We start from the raw sequence: 20,639 nt of genomic DNA on the forward strand, positions 1-20,639 counted from the left end.
CATACAAGCCTGAAGGGATTTAAATCACAATTGTCCAGTTTGCTTTCAGTTTTGAAAACTCAAAAATATATCTACACTTCGAGGATTTCTGGGTCAAAATACGTTGACAAAAAATGCAAAAGGTATAAGAATGCATCCTAAAGAGAAATTGGACTTTGGTGGCTGTATTCATTACATAATATTTCCACATGGTATACTATGAATCTTGGCTATAAGCTTAAATCTGACTTCTACACTGATTTTAAAAGATGCTGTATTTACTCTTTTCTTTCTCTATCTGCTCCTTTATGTAAAGTCTTCGTCCTCTGTGGTGTCATTTCAGGCAGTATATCTTTAAAGTATTAACCTGTTAAAACCTTGAATTAGTTCAGTGCAGTACTTCTGAGGTGCGTCCTGTACATCATTGTGCTGATCTTTCTTTACTAATGGAATATTTCACATTTCATTTTCAGATTGATTTCAGTTTCAGTGTTTCTTCTTAGCCTTTGGTAACTCCTCACTTGCCTCAAGGATTTTCTTATGAAATCTGCAGCTTTTTTTTTTTTTTTTTTAATCTAAACCATTACCTTGATGAGAATGAAGCAGATGAAATTAGTTGGAAATCTTGTTTTCTCTACTTGAGGACCCTGTCCAAAAAGTCCTTTTTTTTTGTTTGTTTGTTTTTCTGACCTTGAAAAGCTGATTTGTGTTCTCAGTTATCAATTAACTTAAATAGCTAAGTTTAAGACATCAAAGTAAATCAAATACCCTCTCCTGAACGAAAGAATTCACATTAAAGTCTGGCATGTTTTAAATCAATCATGACATTGATACAGATATTTTTCTACTGCATCTACTTATAGAATCACATTATAATTCTAACAATATAATGATCAAACTATTTCATGTTATGGACTACAATGGACATTGCTCCATTGTTATGCATTACATGAAAAAATCCTGTCACATGTCTAAAACAAAACCTTAAATAACTAATTTCGGTGGATTTTAAATTTAAATAAATAGCTTTAGGCATCATCTCAAAATTTAAGACCTTTCATAACTATAAATAAGACTTCTTAAGACATTTTATAAATTTCCTTAAATTTCAAAATCTAATTTAAGACATTTCATAATCAAGACTTTATAAGACATTTTATGGACTTAAATTAAAAACAAAATAATAATTGATACTTTTTACAACATTTTATAAATTTACATAGGTTAAAAAACCTTTAATAATAATACAGTAACTAAACAATAAGTTGCATGAGCAATGTTTAAAAGAATACCAATAATATTGATATTTTATATATAAACAACAAAAAAATCTATATAAATATATCAAAGCAGCAAATTATCAAGAAATAAATTTGACTGAACATCCAGATAAAAATGTAAAAAGTCAAAGGAATATAAATCTAATGTAAATGTAGCTTATATAGGCAAAAACAGAAATGCAGCATAAATCCGAACAGAAATAAAACTTTTAGCAAGAATCATATTTGCATTTGAGATTTCAAACAAGTCTGCCAGTAACTGCATCATATTTTTAAGATTTTACCTGAAGTCCATGAGAAATCCGGACATTTCTGGCCTTAACTCGGGGAGGAGACAGGTGTTGACGGGCTGCATCATCCGAACAGGTCGCACTCATGAGGCTGTACAACAGGTAGGAAAACAGGCACGAATGTGAGTAAGCTATCTGTAGTCAGAAAGATGTTCGGTGTTCCCAGTTACTGAGGGTTAATTTGAAGTAAAAGCCAATATGTTGGAGGCCGACCGTTACACCGAACCATGAGGTTAGCTTCGTTAGCATAATTAACTTTAACGTTAGCTCCGTTAGCTGTTCACTGTCGACTTGCACCGCCATGGAAAAGTCTACGGAGTCACTTTTAGTCAGTCCGAACATGCTCTTGCATCATGTGGCTTTAGGGGAGCGACTCTTTGTCATGTTTCTACATTTGAAATTTTACTTACATTTACTCAGCTCAGTATAGTCCCCAACAGATGAAGCTAACGTTAGCTGCACATTTCGCAACATTTGACATAAAATTAGCCCCGGTGGACAATGACATTTCTTTTAAAGCTTAGTTTGGATATTTAATATTGATACGTTGTGGAGAGTTTGCATTGCATGAGAACATGGTATTACAGTCTTAGTATGTCCTGGCATAGATTACACAATGTGTTGGAAAATGTCCTTTTAGATTCTGGGTTGCAGAAAACACGATACGTTTTCTACTTAAGTATAAGACTTAAGATTTATTTTCTCCTTAGCTGAGGGAGTTACTTAAGGGTGTTGCACAGAATCTCTTAAAAGGTTTCCTTTGTTAAGGAAAAAAGTTAAGTAATTTACAGCAGTGAAAGAGATGCTACAGTGGTAAAGTTCTACTGTTTCCATGGAGACAGTATGTTAGCTTGTGATACCTGTTATCACTTTTGGGAAGCTGGTAACATTACAGGAGTGTAAAAAAAAAAAAAAAACATTACAGGAGAATCAATTCCTCATTGTTACGGGTGACCATTGGGTTCTCCCACTGTTCTTGGCATGTGTTCATTTTCTTGACTTATCACCATAAAATATTATTTATTAGTGTATATTTGGTATATTTTTGTTGTATATTTCCATAGATGTTTTATTCTATAGATGTTTACTTTTCTGCTGTGGTAAATGAATTTCCCAGTTGTGGGATAAATAAAGTTAATCTAATCTAATCTAATCTAAATTCAGCTCATGTTGCAGTTAAAATAGAGTCAGAGGTATCTTAAGTTTTTTTTTTCCTTAGTTTGGTCAATAATGTCTTTTGTGCAAGGATTTAACTGAGTTTGACTGATTCATTAAGTATAAGACTAAGATACGGAGAGCACCTTAAATATTTAAGTGAACATTTTAAGGAAACCTTAACTCAGACTTTAAGGAAAATCTTAATATAAGGTGTTTTGTGCAACTGGCCCCTGGTCTCAGACATGATTGCATCACATAATTTCTGCAGATTTGCCAGCTGCAATCTTTTGTTCTACCACATCCCAAAGGTGTTCTATTGGATTCAGATCTGGTGACTAGGGAGGCCACTGAAGTACAATGAGCTCAGAGTCATGTGCATGAAACCAGTTTGAGACAACTTTTGCTTTGTGACATTGGGCATCATCATCATCGTGTTAAAAGTAGCCGTTAGAAGATGCTAAATTGTGATCATAAAGAGGTACATACGGTCAGCAACAACACTCGGCTGTTGCATTCATACGATGACTGATTGGTAATGAGGCCCAAAGTGTGCCAAGAAAACAATTCCCATACCATCGCCATCAGCCTGGACTGTTGACACAACAGTACACACACTTTCCCATTGAACACATCTGAAATCTTATTCTACCACCGGCACAGAAATCATTTTGCTATCACCAAAATGTTGGCATTGTAAAGCCAGTTTTATTTATGTAGCCTAAAGTCACATAACAAATTTTATAGTTAGTTCATTTTAAGCCTTGCTTAGTTAAGGTTATACATGTTTTTTGTATGTTTGTGTATCTCCAGGTTAACATCAGTGTTGGTTTAGTGCTTATGTTATTAAGATAATAGTGAGCACATTTACTCATATTCAGCTATTTCTTTCTCAGGCTTTGTTCGGGATGTGACAGTTACTGATGCTGCTGCTGTGCAGACAGTGATGGGTTCCGAACATCAAAAGTAAGTAAACAATATGGCTAAAGAAAATGATGCAGGCATGTTTTTTCTTATACCATAAGATTAATCATTTTTCAGTGTTAGGTAAGATATTGTATAAATTTGTTATTTTGTATTTACTCTATAATCTGTATTTTTACATGAATCAGTGGACTGAGGTTTAGTGTAGTTCTATGGGTCTTTACTCTTACATTTGGGTGATATAATGTTTAAAGGCACTGATGAGACAGACCCAGGAATAGGGCTGCCTTAAGCTACAATCTCTGGTAGCCAAGTAAAGTTGATCATTATTTTATTTGTATGTTTATTATCTCTTCCAAATTCTCTGACCCAATACTTATCATACGATTGGTGACTCATTGGCTCTTTTTCCTTCTCATCTTTTAAACTGCCCAGATTACTTATGTATTCAAATGCCTCTTTGTGTGCTATGTGTTATGTCCATGCCAGTAGATCAGGGCTTTTGTTTTTATTCCCTCTTTCACTTATTAGGTTAAATCAAATGCTTTTCAGCATTTTTCAAAAATGTAGTGTAGATAAAACAATAAATGCAATTTCAGAATAGATGCTAATAAACTCGAAGAATACAACAGAACAGACATGGAGCTTGTATTAGGGATGTGTCCGAAAAAACTCCCTATTTATTATAAAGTGCGCTATATTGTCCGCCATTTACTCATTTATGAATGAAGTCATACTCTTGCCAATTGATTACAAATGATACTTTTTGAAGGATAATAATATTAACTATTTGAATTTGCAGTTCTTGGGATCCTGGTCAATCAGCACCATGCGCCCTTTGGCCAGTGGACCTCAAGTTAACACACTTGGACTGGAACCCGGAAGCAACTCTGATTCACTTCCAGGGACAGTACCTTACCATATGTGAACTGGACTATAACATCTTGCAGGGAGAAATACAGAACATACCAAAGACAGAAGCTGCAGTGGATATTGGAGAGTTCTGCCTAGTAGAAGATTTGGCTTCAGCCCACTGGTACAGAGGAAGAGTTCAGAACCAAAAAGAGGACTTGTTTGATGTTTTCCTTATAGATCACGGTAATGTCTTGAGTGTTGACATCTCCCACATATCTTCCTGTTCAAACGACCTGTTCATCCTACCTCCAAAAATAGTTTGCGGCTTTCTTGCAAATGTGTTGCTGCTTCAAGGTTGTTCTCATTCTGTAGTGGAGCAATACTTCTCAAGCCTGATTGGAAAAGATGTCACAGGTTACATTCAAGCTCTCCTTCCTCACAAAGTCCTCTTATTGGAAGCCCCTGACATCAACAATGACCTTGTTAGACATGCGTTTGGGAGACATGTGGACACAGACACCTTCCTCCTCTTGGTTGAGATGCTCACAGAGGTGCCACTCAAACAACACGTAGATCCAGTTCCTGACTTGCTCATTGAAAAGTCAAGGGGACAAGAGTTTTGCTTTAAACCAACGGGTTTGCAGGGATACGAAGACATTCTGTCATTTTGTGGGCCTAGATTGCATTGTGGGACACGTGCTAAAGTGCGAGTAACTGCTGCTGTCAACCCCGGGCTGTTTTACTGTCAGATGGCCAGTATGGAAACAGAGCTTTGGGAAATGTCAAGGGCACTGGCTGCTGTTTGTGAGTACAGAAGCAAAGCAAGTAATCAGAAGACTCCAGAAAACCTGGGTTTACTGTGCTCAGTTAAAGGCAAAGATGGGAAATGGTACAGAGGCTTTGTGCAATTTCTCCCTATCAATTCTCAAGTCAGAGTTTTGTTAATTGACTATGGATTCTTTGAATCTGTCAAAGTTGAGAATGTCCACAGGTTGCCACCTAATCTCTATTCAACACCCATCATGGCATTCCCATGCTCTCTCTCCTCCCTGAGTGATCACGATGAGGCAGTCAAAACTCAGCAGTTGAGTTTCCTCAAGGCAGGCTTGCTTGGAGGAGTGTTGGATATGGAGATCGGAAGTTTTGATGAAAAACAGCATCTGTACTCCATCACATTGTTTGGTGCTGAAGATAATTGTGTGAAAGAACTGGAGCCCATTCCCAAGCTTCCCACAATGGAAGTTGAGTCTGTGATTGAGACAGAAGAATTCTCTCCTCAGGGTGGCTATTTGTACCATGAGACAATCATGGGTGAAGTATTGGGTAAAACACTGGAAGCAGAAGAGGTGCAGGTAGACTCTGTCTTTGTGGGGTATGTCGAGCATGTCCAGAATCCCAACCACTTCTGGATAAGAACACAAAAACGCAATGATGAGTTTGAAGAAATGATGACAAAAATGACAGATCACTTCAGTCAAGTGAAGCTGGATGAAGACGTACTGTTGAATCCCGAGCTTGGGACACTCTGCTGTGCAGTTTATGAGGAAGATATGCATTTCTACAGAGGTGTGGTGACAGATAATCTTGAGCATGGAGCTGAAGTTCTTTTTATCGATTTTGGGAACATTGAAAAAGTGCCACATATGTTGATCAAGAACATACCAGAGGCATTTGCAGGCAAATCAGCGTTTGCCTTTTGTTGTACTCTTAGTAATGTTTTACCTTTGGATGAAGTGTGGACCAGCACCACCTCAGACTTTTTCAGACAAGTTGTGTCAAACAAAGCTTTGCTAGTCCACGTTGTCCAAATGAGAAAAGACAAATTTGTTGTCAACCTTTATGAGATGGGAAGTAACAACAATCAGAGTATCACTGAACTCCTGATCTCTTCCAAACAAGCTGAATATTGGAAGAACATTTCCTTAGAGCCTGTATTGCAAATCAACAATGTGACAGAAAAAACAAGGTGCCCAAGAGATAGTGTGACATCAGACATCAGTGGAAATACAGAGAAATTGGATGATAATGAGGAGGAAGAGAAGACACGCAAAAATGAAATCAGTAAAGCTCAAGCCCCTTCCAGCTTCAAAGCTTTATGCATCAAGCCCGGGTGTGAGTTTGCAGTGCACTGCTCTTACATAAACTCTCCGTCAGACTTCTGGTGCCAGCCTCAAGATAAGGTTCCAGTTTTGGAGGAACTTATGGATGAAGTTCAACAATATTACTCAACTAACACAGTCCCTCTCCAGTCAGGGGTTTCATGTTGTGTTGCCAAGTCACCTCAAGATGGAAGATGGTACAGGGCCTTCATTACAGAAAGACACAAAGGTAATGCCAGAGTGATGCTGGTTGACTATGGCCCTACTATCCAAATCAAGGAGCCTAATCTTAAGGCAATAATGCCAGAATATGTTTCTTTGGAAGGACAAGCTTTCAGGTGCAGTTTTTCTAAACTGATTGAACCTACTGACTCCAAGAACCGTGAGGACTGGAATCTGGAGGTGTGCAACTCTGTGAAAGCTTTTATCCGTAACAGCACCCACGGTCTAAGATGTAAAGTTGTCTCTCAGCTGAATGTGAAAAACAAAGGGCTGTGCCATGTTGTGGACCTCTACAACACTGAAACCCAACAGAGCGTAGCAAATTGGCTTGTGGAACAGGGCCTGGCAAGAGAAGCAACAGTCTCTACAAAGCAATGGTCAACTGTGTCACCTGAGTCTTTTGTCTACTCTTCATATGATGTAAATCCTGAAAATGAAGAACAAGTGTTTGTGACTCATGTTAGCAGTCAGTGGGAGGTCTACTGTCACCTTGAGAGAAACACTGAAATCATCGAAGAGCTCGAAAAGAAAATCTTGGGGGAAAGTGAGAAAATGATGCAAGCCAGTACGAGACCTGTTGTGAGGAAGTTGTGCCTGGCAAAATACTTTGATGGTAAATGGTACAGAGGCTTGGCACATGCTGTTCAGTCGCCTCTGCATCTCAGTGTTTTTTTTGTGGATTATGGAAACACAAACATATCTGAGAAAACCCATGTCATGTTCATTCCCAGAGACTCTGCTGATTTGTTGTACACACCCATGCAGGCTGTGAGATGTTGCCTTGCATCAGTGTTAAAGGAGGATCTCTATGCAGATGTCAAGGAATGGCTTGATAGAGCAATCCTCAACAAGCAAGTGAAAGTCGTCATACGTGGAAAGAATGAAGATGGTTCCTTTGATGTTGAGCTGTTTGATGGGGATGTTAACATCAATGAGAAGGTAAAGGAGCTGATTCTCAGTCTTTCACCTAAACCAAACACAGTTGTTAGTTTTGACACAAGCTGCAGAAAGAGAAAACATACAGCTTTCCACGCAGGACACACGAGGATCTCAGTCAAGAGCAAGAGTCAACCTAAAGGGAGGTCCTCAAACTCCCCCACAGGGAAACTCCATAGAGGTATTCAAGTTGCAAATGCACCCCAAAAAAAGAAAGAAAACACAAAAAACAGTTTTTATGGGAAAGCTCACAACAAGAACACTAAAGTAAAACAACAAAATGAGGACAAAACAAAGAGCTTTGTTCCTGTACAATCTTTGAAAAACTCTCAAGTAAAACAACAAAGAGAGTACCAGGATACAAACACAAAGTCAGAACAACCAAAACAAACAAACCAAAGAGAAATCCCTCAGCACTTGTATTTGTCTGACAGAGTGAGTGCAGGCTTCAAGGTGAAGTGCTTTATCTCCCACATTGATTCTATCAACAGCTTTTTCCTTCAGCTGTCAGAGGATGAACCTGCTATCTTGAAAATGGGTGACGACCTCAACTCAAATATTCTAAAAAATTCCTTGAAGACCACCACATCTTTGAGAGTCAATGGCCTTGTTCTGGCTGAGTATGAGGAGGATGGTGCTCTGTATCGTTCTGTTGTGAAGGACTACGAAGGGAGCTCTTCCTTCAAAGTTGAGTTTATCGACTATGGAAACTCAGGAGTCGTGGGAAAGGAGAATATCTTTTTAATACCAAAGGAGTATCTCTCTCAGCCTAGATTCAGCATATCATGCTCCCTGTTGGACACAAGCGCTTATGAAAATGATGCTTCTTTCACTAATGCAGTAATGGAGAAGCCTCTCATGGTTGACTTTGTCTGTCAATATGGAAATCGATGGGAAGTCAAGGTTGAGATTCTTGATGGAGCAGTTGGTTTTGCAGCACTCGAATCAACTGTTGAAAGCATTCCCATGAACAAAAATGAAAAAGAGGAGGCTCCTATGAGTGAGAATGAAACAACTAAATCAGAAAGAATGATGCCTACTGTTAAAGGCAAAAATGTCACACTGAAAACACCAGCTGTCACACTGTCAACCAAACTGAAGGTAAAAACCTGCAGTTGCCATAGGAGAGGACCCACCACAAACAAGAGTGAGTCAAAGAGGAATAAGAGGAAAACATCCACATCCTCTGCCAAAGGGATGAGAGATCGTGCCGATGCATTCATACATCTGACTATTCAAGCTAAAGACAGGGAAAATGGAACACTTCTGTCAGTCCAGAGTAATGGGGATTTTTACTTCAGACTTGCAAGGACCAGTGACATGCTTGCTGCATTGGAAGGATGCATATCTGAAAACCTATACAAATGCAAGATAGTGGTTAAAGAAGATGTCAAACAAGGCCTCAAGTGCATAGTTCAGGTACAGAAGGACAACAAGTGGCAAAGGGCTGTTGTTCAGCATGTAGGTGGAGAAAAATGCAAGGTAGTCCTGGTGGATCATGGAATAACAGAAGAAATTCCAAGTGACTCAATCCGACAACAGTGTGCTGACCTGACAAAAATCCCGAACCTTGCAGTGCTGTGCAAGATGAACTTCGATAGGTTCAGTGAGGGAGAGGATACTCACAAATTGTGGTGTAAAACTCTCAAACCAATGATTGGCAAAGAAGTCACTCTGGTGTTTGTGTGTTATTCTGAGGCTGACAACCTTTGGATGGTTGAAATAGTCATGAATGGACTGTTACAGCAGAATGAAGAGATGGTCCTGTCACTTGCTGAAACCCAAAATAAGGCCACAGTGGAAGAGCCTAACTTGGACACAAACCCTCCTCAGCAACTTGCCTTTGCTCCTATTGATACAGACAAAGTATACTATGGTTTTGCTGCTGCAGTGACAACTCCCTTTGAGTTCTGCGTTGTTCTTGAAGACTTGCTTCTCATCATGAACAAAGTGTCCATCATGTTGGATGACCTCTGTGGGCAGATGTCTCCTCTCCCTGAAGCCCACCTCGTCCATGGCAGCTGCTGCCTGTTAAAATCAGACTCCAAGAACAAGTGGTGCAGATGTGAAATCGTGCATGCCGACACAACTGTGCTTGTAAACCTGGTGGATTATGGCCATTATGAATGCATTCCATACAAAGACCACTCCAAGCTGAGGAGACTTCCAGAGGAGCTAATGAAACTCCCAAAAGTGACATACCCATGCATTCTGCGAGGGGTGAAGCCAGTTGAAGTGGACGAGCAGTGGAATGATGAGGCAGCAGTCTTCTTCCAGCAATGTTTGTACCAGAAGAACCTCCAGATCTTCTTCAGAGAGTTTGTGTCAAACACATACTGGAAGGTGGACATTTTGGCAGATGGCATCCATGTTGCCAAGGAGCTGGTGGATGCTGGACACGCCAATTACATAGACGTCATGCTAGAACTCAGGTATGCTTCTGTCTATCTTTATCATATCTTTAATCTGTAATTCTTTTGCATTTCCCCTCCATTAATTTACTTGATTTATATTACCAAAAACACTTTCAAGGCAAAATGTGTATTCTGTCCTCACCATCACTGTTAACTGTAATTTCTCGCATCAGGAAAAATGCATATCATAGCAAAAAATTGTATTATTAAAAAAATGAGCAATGATTTTGCTGCCAGGACAGGGAAAAGAAAAATGTGTGTATATCTTCATGCTAATCACAGAAAACTTCTTATTTCAGGTTCCAGGAACAGAGGCCCTGTAAAGCCCCTCCTCAAAGCCTAAACATTGAGGAAGAGTGTGCTCAGGAGGATAAAGGCTCTCATGAGAAGTCAGATCTTTTAACTGAGGAAGCTCAGGGGAAGAAGCCACTGAACACTTCGTTTGGATCTAGTCAGTGTAAGAAAAGTGTATTTAACATATTTTATGTATTGTGTAAAAAAAAGATTTTTGCACATTTTACTGCCAGCATTTACCAAATATTGGCTTCTATTCATTTCAAACTTTGGGACTGGTTTCCTTCAGTTTAAAATAAATAAATAAATAAATTAGTTATGTGGGTGGAAAGCGCTGACATGCAATATTCAAGAGTGGAAGGCCAAAAAAACATTGCGTTCATGAGCTGTATTGTTAAAAGAAAAATTGAATCAAATCAAATCTGGAAGAACCATTAGAAAGGTGTTATTTGTTGGCTTCCAAAGTCAAATTTTGAGTTTTGGAAGCTGAACCACCATACCAGAGAATTTGAAAAATAATCCATTATCTGAACTGCATTAGAAACAAAGAAACGCTGACAAATTTGAAATTGCAGTGTGATTTTGGAAAATGTTTGGCAGTAATGTATAGTAGCTTAGAAATAATATACAATACGGTCCTGTCACTTTGTCTCGTTTTCTTCTGTTACAGGTATTGTGATGTGAAGGCAATCACAGTAGTTCAAATGTGTGGCTAAAATGAGCAGTGAGGCCTTGCAGCAGTTTCCTGGATGCCCAGCGTCACATTTTGACTAGTGAGATACTGCTTCTTGGTTATTTTGGTTGAATGTTAAGCCTCAGCATTTTAAGTGTGAGTGCTTCCTCAGGACCACATTAACATAACTTCAAATTACTAATAGTACTTTTTAATTCACCTTAAGATGTTATTGTGAAGACTTATTTTTATTTCATTATTATTTATGTATGGGAATGGGATGTTTTGTTTTGTTTTGTTGACTTAGCTTGAGCACTTTTGAAGATTTATTAAGTCATCAGCACCATATTATTTTCCTTAATTGCACAAGAAATCTGAGTAAGTTAACCGCTGATAATTATTATAGTTGTTTCTGAATCACATTTAAATGAGCTGTTTTCCTCTATATGGGAATGTTAATAAGGCACATATTTTGATGGAGGTTACTGTCATGTTGTATTTTGAGCTGTTATAACAGTGCTTTAAGTTAAAAAAAGATGACAATGAGAACTAAATATGATGTAGCCAATGAGATATGTTTAAGTTTAAATTTTAGATTTGTAATTAGGTCTTAATTGTTGGCTTTGAGTTTTAGTAACTTTTGACAAGAAATTATTTTTCCAGATAAATAGAAAAACATTTCCAGTTGTGTAGAGTTGGTGAACAGTTCAAATAGTTCTATAGTTTGGTTTGAACTTTTTACAATTAGTGCTTTGTGCTGAATAGATTTTTGAGTTGAATGCAGTAAGGCCTTTTCAGGTGCAAAATTAAATCCTTATTGATACTTATTTTGATGTCAAATAATTTTTCCTCTTAGATAGTAGTAGCACAGAGGTTCACCATTGGTGTGGGAAAACTCAAATACAGAAATAATTATCACTATCAAGCAACCTAAGCACAGGAAACTGCTTTAAGTGAGACATACTTCATGAGCAAAGTCCTGAAGTGACCTGCACACAAATGAACAGCTCATGGTTCACCACTGGATGGCGCTGTTGAGCCATGATTGATTGGTCTTGTATCTGGAAATGCTGCTGGACATTATATCATGTCTCCCTACCCATTTAAACAGTATATTGTGATGTCTGTGTATGTATGAGTTGTGTACTAGGCTCTTCGGGACTTTACTGCAATGACCATACAAATGTTATCAGGAAGGAAAGTTTGGTTAAAAGGTTGATAGGTCATAGTGAAAGGTGGTGCTAAAGGTGGACTTTTAAATTTATAGTTATTAATTTACATACACAACGGGCATTTTATGCCCTCATAGCACGGCAAGAGTGGAAAGGTAATGCTGGGAGAAAGAGTAAGGGAATGACATGCAACAAATGGTCCGGTCGATCGGGAGTCGAACCGTTGCCTCGCTGTTCAAGGCATTTGCACACATGTAGTGTGCACTCCAAACAATCAGGTCGCTAAAATATAAAACAATTTTTTTGTAACAGTAATTGAGCAAAGAAAATAAATTAAGGTGATTAAAGCATTTCTGTAAGTCCAATAGTGAAAATTAGCAGCCAATACCCGCCACACAGAGACTTGAAAACATATTTTAGAACTGTTCCGTTTGTAAATCTATCCGGCACTGGATCCGCCACTGAGCTTGTGTTTGACAAAGAAAAAAGTGTTGTCAGAAGTGGGATTCGAACCCACGCCTCCAGAGGAGACTGCGACCTGAACGCAGCGCCTTAGACCGCTCGGCCATCCTGACGTTTGAAACGCGTTATACGTCATACAGATCGAATTCTCAACTCGGAAATCTTCCTTTGCAAATTGTTATGTGACGGGTGTAGAACGTTTTCATGTTTTATTTTGAATTGTGAACTGAAGTAGAACAAGACTCCCGCTGTAGTGTAGGAGACGTCAGGTTGTCGATGTCGAGAAAGTAGGGGTACGGTATGGAATGTAGGTTATGGCCATAGTGTGGCTACTATACGGAAGCGTGTCATTGTTATATTAATTTTACGCTTATACCAACATGTCGAATCTTCTAAATCGTTACAAATGGCTACATTTACGTAAGATCTCTCTCTCACTCACACACACAGACACACTCACACTCACTCTCGCTCTCTCACACACACACACACACACACACACACACGGATGTGATCTTTGCCTGTAGTTTTTGAAAATGAAAAGCTTCCAGGTGCAGCTTCCAGCACTTCCAGGTCAACGGTCAGTGTTTAAAATGCCTTTAAAAAAATGAATGATGTTAACGTTACGTCACCACTTAAGACATAAATCAACCGACGATTCAACGATAGATTTTGGATCTTTAAAATGTTTAAAATGTAAAATGATTCATAACCTTTAAGATATTCAATTTACTGTGATTTAATTGATGACAATTAAAATAAGCAAAATGTTACATTTTTTAAAGACGGAACCAGAAAATGTTTGACATATTAACTTGAAAAATGTCTGAAAAAAGTATTTGGCTGAAAACAGTTGATTGATATTCGACTTATCTTGTAGCTCTATATGACAGTTACCATTCAAATTTTTAAAAAATGAGTAAAAGTCAAGCATATCAATTTTACTTAAAGTACAAAGAGAATGAGCAACAACATGTACTTAAAGTTATCAAAATCCCATCAAAAATACTCAATACTATATTACTGGATCACATTATTTACAAGAACATGGTACTTCAGTGTTGGGCAAGGTGGAGCAAATTTTAAATTATTGTATATACAGCAGATTAATTAGGGTTAAACAGTTCAGTTAATGTGTATATAAAAATATAATCTCAAATGTAACTAGCTATCTGATAAATAAGTAAAAAGTAAAATATTTGCTTTCTATTCCTGTTGAGAAGAAATGCTATGTAATATAAATTGTTATATGTACCATAACTCAGTTACTTTTCACCATTTAGTTTATGTTTGATTGTAGACTATATAAAAAAAATGACACAGTCTATTAGCAGATGCCAGGAGTCCCTTTAAAACAAGATAGTTCATAGCCTTTGCATGAAATCATCAATACACCAGTAAGACTCGGATTAGCTTTGCATACGTACAACAGTCACCATATTTTAATGTCAATGACAAGAGAGCACACTTCCAGCCTGCACTGTTGAAAAATCTGTATTTATTAATGATTTACAAAAGGCTAAACATGAAACCATTTAAATGATTCAGTTCATTTTGAAACCTAAAAAGGAGTTGTTGTAGTTGTTGTTGTTGTTGTTGCTGTGGGGGCATGGGGGGTGTGGGAGGAGAGAGGAGACACATCTGTAGTGTTTTTACAGGTCAGCTATTATAACAGCATCTTATCTCATCATGTGGAATCTGTTTTAGTGGAGGCTTCTGTAGAGAAAAATAAAATAAATCCACACACAGGATGGAGTCACTCAAACAAACTGCAGAAGAGAGATAACATTTGAAACATCACTATTTTTAGAATTTTTTTTTTTTTTTTTAAACCGGGGGACACACTGGAGTTTTGAAGTGTGTTCCTTTTCTACCTCAGCAGAGCAGTAGCGGTGGTGAATATGATTATGGAAATTGTGTGTATATATATATTTGTACAATCACAATTCTGTCACCTTAACTCCAGTCCTTAAAAACACCCGGACCCCTCCAACTTCAGCTGGTGTAAAAACAGAACTTTTCTGCCTCTAAAGCAGAAAACCACAGATTATTATCCACAGTCCGAGAGGTCCCAAATGTAATCTACTTCTCAAAACAGTTTGCAGATACATATTTAATATTAAAAACAAGTTTTTGTGCAAGTATGGTTTTTCCACAAGGTTTGAAATAAATATTTGTAAAGCAAAGGAGCAAGGACTTAAAGAGTAGTGTTAATTTCTCTTTTTTTTATTGTGAAAACCAACATTAATCACATAGTGAGTGAAAGGAGTTCCATTTTCTGGCTTGAATTTAGGTTATAATCAGTCAAATTAATTTCACACAACTCTGCAAAGAAATGACTATTTGATTTAAAAGAAAATAAAATTAAAAGTCACCTCAGGTAAGGGGGGAGAACATTTAAAAATTTTACTCCACTGACATTGAGGAGCAGCAGACCAGTCCAGCTTCGGCTGAACTTCCTGTAGGATTTTCTGTCACCAAAATGCTGTTGAATCACATTAGTTTTGCAGTTTTTAGTAGCCTGGCAGGTTTCTACAGTAGTAAAAGAGTGAGACAGTTGTGGACCCGAATATTTACAGTAATGTTATGCACTTAAAGATCCTTTTCTGGACTGTACAATCCTCCTCTGGAGAATCTTTCAGAGTTTAAAACGTCACCAAAAAAAAAAAAATAAAAAAAAAAAAGAATCCCATGCTTTCTTGCTACGGAATGAAATAACAGTGTTTTCACTCACTGAGAATTTAATTTAAAAAAAACCAAAAAAACAAAAATGAAGACCGGTCTTGAGCTCAACCTCAGGCATTTCTGCTGGCAAGAAGGAATTAAAAGTCTGAAAACGTGTTGCAGAAAGAGAGCATAAAATAACACCATAAAATTGTTCATATTTCAGTAAGCTATTTAAAAAAAAAAAAAAAAAAAATTTTAAATGAGAATAAACTTTTCTCCATCCCTTGCCCCAAAAACCATTTTACAAACAAAAATATATCCCCCTTTGTCGTGTGATTCTCAAATTCTCACTAGATATAATTAAAACTTTTTTACAGTGCTTTATCATTATATATCTTTGACAGACCTTAATGAGGGGAAGAAATTTGAAGAAATTTTAAATGTCTCTCCTATTGCAACGATATAGCTACGTCATAAAAGTGAATGGTCCAGTTATTCGATGATTAAAATAAAAAAATAAAAAGGGGAAAATAAAAGAAACAGGAGGAGACGGTCAGTGGTTGGGAAGTTAGTGCCGGATCTCTTGACCTGTTTTTTTTCTTTTCTTTTTTCTTTTTTCCCCCTCCCAGGAGCACCTTAACGTAACCGTGGTGACACTGGCGTTAAGGTGGCGCTGGGAGGGTGAAAGGCTCGGGTCTACTACTTGGTGTTGAGCTCGTTCTCCAGCTCCATGAGTTTGCGTGAAGCCTTGACCTTGTTGGAAACTTCCTTCCCCTGAGAGAAGAGACGCTGGCGCTCCTTGAAGGTCAGACTCTCTGGAGCACCGCTGGGGATCGAGTTCTCCTGCTCCTGACTGCAACACACACAATCAGCGTTCAAAAAGTTACAGTGACGACCTTTTTAATACCACAGAGAATGCTATTAAATATCTGTTTCTCAATCATACTGGGCCAAGTATGAAAGTATGATGGGAAACTAGTATGGATGATAAGACCTAGAATATTATTATTATTGCAAGCCATTTAGCAGGTATTTTTGAGGAGGGTCAAAACACCAATTTCTTACAACATAAAATACTAATTATATAAAAAAATAGAATTTTTAAAATTTTTTATTAATTCATAAACAAATAATAAAATTTGAAAAACCAGGCAGTTTAAGTATTCACTGATGAATTAATCGTTCATTTATAATTTCCTTTTACAATTCCTGTTTTTAGTGCTTTGTTACTTTTCCTGTGACAACCCTGGTCCTCCATACCCAGATAATTAATACTGTATTGCAATATTAGACCTACTATTATTATTATTATTAGACTAACACTATTGAATGAAGAGCAGCACATTGTGAATTGACACTATCATACATGAAAGCATTATTTCAATAGAATTTATTTAGAAAACTCTTAATGTAAATCGGATGTTTAAGACAGCGAGCACCCACCTGAGAGTTCATGTTTTAATGTTGTTTGATGTTAAGAAATGTTGACCGGCTTTATTGTATTACAGATGTCTAACACTTTTAAAATCCACTCAAGGCCACGTGAGTAAAAACAGGAGACACAGGCTGAGTCGCTCATACAGACATTTCGGGGTAAATGAGTTAATAAGAGGCCTTACCTCTTTGTCCATTTGTCTCGCGGGTCCTTGTAGACTTCTCCTGATCCTACAACTCCTGCTGAGTTTCCAGTGTACGAGTTAAATCCTGTCCCAGGTTCAGGAGTCACACATAAGACAGACAGAGCAGTAAAACACGAGTTAGCATCGTTCAGATACAGGTTTGTTTTCTGAAAACATCCGAGGTAGAAGCTGCTGGGTGACGGCTGACAAGATCTCTGCTACTTTGACTTTCATTAAATCACAATAGTTTCTTCTAAAGCATACGCAGTTACTGTTCTTAGAAACATAGCAACTAAAAACTTGAAGTTAATTAACGCTTTCAAACAGTCTCTTGGTCACCAGTACCCAGCAGCTTCTCAGGGCGACATCACTTCATTTCCCACAGACCAGCCTAAGCAGAAGGAAGGAAGGAAGGAAGGAAGGAAGGAAACGAGTTCTGGAGAAGCATTAGGCAGAAACCATCAGATCTCATTAAAGTAGAGCAGCGAGCCGAAAAAAAGAGAAAGAAGGAGAGCGTTAAAAAGCTGTTAAAGGGCCATTCCAAAGCAGCAAAATGGTCTGTGGAAGTGTCGGGTTGGATCTGAGGCCGAGGTCACCATCAAACATGTCTGACCTTTACTGCTGATGGTCTGGAGCCCAGTGGTGCTACTTTACCATCTTTCTCCAGTCCTCACAATCCAATAAATAGGAATTGCCAAGACATTACTGTCCTGTCAGAATCCAACCAATCACAAGTTTAAGATCTAATTTAAAAAAAGACCAGTGCTCAATCAAAGTCAGAGAGGGTGACCCCAACCTTTGACCCCAAAGTAGACATTAATCAGTTGGCTCATGTGTCCTTGTGTCTTTCAGAACTGCAGCCGAAGCCTCAACCTTTCAAACCAGACCAGATTCTTTACCCACTGCTTTACAACCATTTGACCCGAGAGTCTGCAGATCTTTATTTCCAGACAAATACTGGAGCGGCCAAGAAAAATGATTAGTTGGTCCTCTCTGGTTAAAGAGGTGTTCGTCTGTGGAAGCTTTGGCTTCAATAAAAACCTGCAATCAGCAGGCGGTGTTCTATTATTTCTCTTTCTGTCAAGACTGATATTTCTTATTCCTACAACTCCACTGCTGTCAAATAGTAATCACAGAGCCGCAGTGTTGCCCTGTGGTTTATTCTGACTCAATCCCTCATGAAATACTCACGACGGCAGGTCAGTGGTTACCAACTGTTTTTGTCTCCCGGTTAAACACCTTTTTATCCCCCACGTGTCCATCATGTTCTTCGGAACCGATTTTAAAACACCATTAATTATACTGTTTAAAAGAGGAGATGTTAAGACTAAAGTTTTGTTCCTCAGTTCAGTCAAGTTTGCATTTATACTATGAACCTTCAGAGAGGCAGAAGCCATTTAATCATTACTTTGACCTAATTTGACCTCCCATGTGCCCTCAATGGAAGCATGTAGTGATAGGGTGTTAGATCTGACACAGGCTGGTGGGAATCTGAGGTGTGTCTTGCACACTCAGCCCACTGTCACTGGTAGTTTATTAGTTATTGTGATAATAAATATACTTAAGATCAACAAAACACAGATTTATTATCTTGTCTGTGTTAATTTCCCCTGTAAACACAAAGTGGATATTTTTCCTACAACATTATAATTTCTACTTTTTAAAATGATCTGAGCTTCATCATCATCTTTCTACCTTTCCAGCGCAAACTGCAGACATACCCTCTGGTCAGAGATCACTGCAGCTGAAAACTCTTTGACTAACACTAACAATCCCTTGTGAATACACCTTCAACCAGAGAGCAAGAACTAATCAGAGTTAAACAGAAAGAAGAAATCCCTGCAGACTCTCTTCAGCTGAGAGGAAACACTGGATCTAAACGGTAAAGTTGATCACTTCTCTGATTGTGCTAATTAAACAAACATTCTTAACTCTACTTGGTTGTCCTTCGTAAAACACAGCTTGGACTCCAGATGTATGCTGGTCTTGTGTTTCACATGAAATGAAAGCCGGGGGGGCGGCTGGTGCAGTTCAGATGCAGACACAGTGACAGGGTGTGAACCCAGATGGATTCATCCAGCTGGCAGCTCCCTGTCCTTCTTTGGGGTTTTACAGAGCGAAAGCAGAGGGAGAGATCTGAAGTGTAGCTTGGGACGGGATCAAGACGGGTCCTTACTTCAGCCTCAAACCACATGAATACAAACTGGCAGAGAACAAAGTAACCACAAAGAAACGAGCCTCGTCCGGGGCCAGTTACATTCCTCTATGGAGCCAAAAGAGATGGAAAATTATACTTCTGGCACTGTGATTGAAAATTCTTCAGATTCACAAAAAGTCATCCACTGGCTTTTCACAGATTTTCAAAGGTTGCGAATGTTTTTCTTTTACTTTGGTTCAGTTATCTTAGAGGCCAGTGGATGCTTCAACAAAAAAAAAAAAAAACACTTTTTGTTTTTCTGTGGCAGTACACAGTTTTTGCGAGAACATCCATCTCTGAGGATAATTTAATTTGCTCTTCCTTTGTAGCTTTCTCCAGTTTGTGCACCTTCTGAGACAAACTGGCATCACTATTGTTTTTCTTGTGGTTTCATTCTGATTACAAAAATATCTCCGCTTCGAGAAGAGGCCACATTTGATCAAAGCCAGAGTCGAGCTTTTCGGAGCCGCCAGCTGAACAAATCACACTCATTGAAACACATTTGGAGACTCATAACGCCAGGGAAGCCAGAGACTCAGGTGCCATTTGGTCACCTGAACCTGCCGCAATGCCCTGTGGGAATTGTAGTAAGGTTTTTAGTAAAGCTGAAGCATTATTGACATGAAGGACAGCCGGATCAGCTGACAGAGCCGAAACAGGCAGACAACAACAACAAAGCACATACGAGGAAAAAACAAACAAAAAAAAAAAACGCAAGTTGGGAAGGCAAATTAACAGACAGACCAACAGAGACAGGCAGAGTGAGGAAAAGGAAGCAAAGACATAAATAAAAACAAATAAAGTCAGCAGGGTGCAGCCTGGTGGAAGCTACGCACAGGCAGTAAAAAGCAATAGACCTCAAGCCGGTTACTGGGGTGAGCTGCTGGCAGCCGGAGTACAGTGTGTTATGTTTATGATGCACATGTGTGTGTGGGCAGGTGGTGAAACATGCAGATTTCATCTGTGAGGGAGGTGGGATGGGTGGGTGGGGTAGGTAGTGGGATGTTAGAGGGATGTTTTTTTTTTTTTTTCTTCTGAATTTGAGTGAAAATGCAACACAAAGTTCCCGTGAGGTCCTGGACGTGTTTTTAATGTTTAATAAGCAGCAGGGATGGAAGAGGTTTATGTTGAAGGAGCAGGCAGCTGTTTCCTGGACCTCAGGTAGTGATCACTCACACTGTGCTGCTTTGGAAGCTCTGTTTGTCTGTGGATGTTCAAACCGCTACATTTACAGAGTCACCGAGTTAGAGCAAGTGTTTACTCCTGATTCCTCAATACAAAGTACATGTCTGCTCGGGACCATTCATCACTCAACCTCTGTATTATTTCACACTTTTTACGCACTAGTACCAACACACGACTTGAGTTCCTGTACCGATTCCAAAACAATACTTTTTTGGA

At 38.5% G+C, this 20,639-nt stretch overlaps 2 protein-coding genes and 1 non-coding gene across 20 annotated transcripts in view; 1 reads left to right on the plus strand and 2 right to left on the minus strand.

The window, feature by feature from the left end:
* Positions 1-1,582: 1,582 nt before the first annotated feature.
* Positions 1,583-12,229, plus strand: tdrd15 (tudor domain containing 15). Its single transcript, XM_056404614.1, has 5 exons — positions 1,583-1,651; positions 3,601-3,670; positions 4,431-10,172; positions 10,454-10,611; positions 11,119-12,229. The coding sequence occupies exons 2-5, from the start codon at positions 3,651-3,653 to the stop codon at positions 11,130-11,132; spliced, it is 5,934 nt and encodes a 1,977-aa protein (XP_056260589.1). The 5' UTR covers positions 1,583-1,651; positions 3,601-3,650; the 3' UTR covers positions 11,133-12,229.
* A 556-nt stretch (positions 12,230-12,785) lies between these two features.
* Positions 12,786-12,868, minus strand: trnal-cag (transfer RNA leucine (anticodon CAG)). The gene has a single exon. It is a non-coding gene; the product is annotated as a tRNA-Leu (tRNA).
* A 1,365-nt stretch (positions 12,869-14,233) lies between these two features.
* afdna (afadin, adherens junction formation factor a) overlaps positions 14,234-20,639 on the minus strand; it is a 102,317-nt gene continuing 95,911 nt past the window's right edge. For 17 of the 18 annotated variants that reach the window (XM_056363501.1, XM_056363512.1, XM_056363513.1 and 14 more), the window contains 2 exons: positions 17,042-17,126; positions 14,234-16,275 (listed from right to left, as the gene is read on the minus strand). In XM_056363501.1, the coding sequence (XP_056219476.1) occupies positions 16,122-16,275; positions 17,042-17,126 (239 nt within the window). In that variant the 3' untranslated portion in view covers positions 14,234-16,121. The remainder of the gene's footprint in view (positions 16,276-17,041; positions 17,127-20,639) is intronic. The other variant, XM_056363510.1, reaches the window with a different exon arrangement.

The sequence above is a fragment of the Seriola aureovittata genome, chromosome 19 (genome assembly GCF_021018895.1).
Source record: "Seriola aureovittata isolate HTS-2021-v1 ecotype China chromosome 19, ASM2101889v1, whole genome shotgun sequence".
Classification (NCBI taxonomy): domain Eukaryota; kingdom Metazoa; phylum Chordata; class Actinopteri; order Carangiformes; family Carangidae; genus Seriola; species Seriola aureovittata.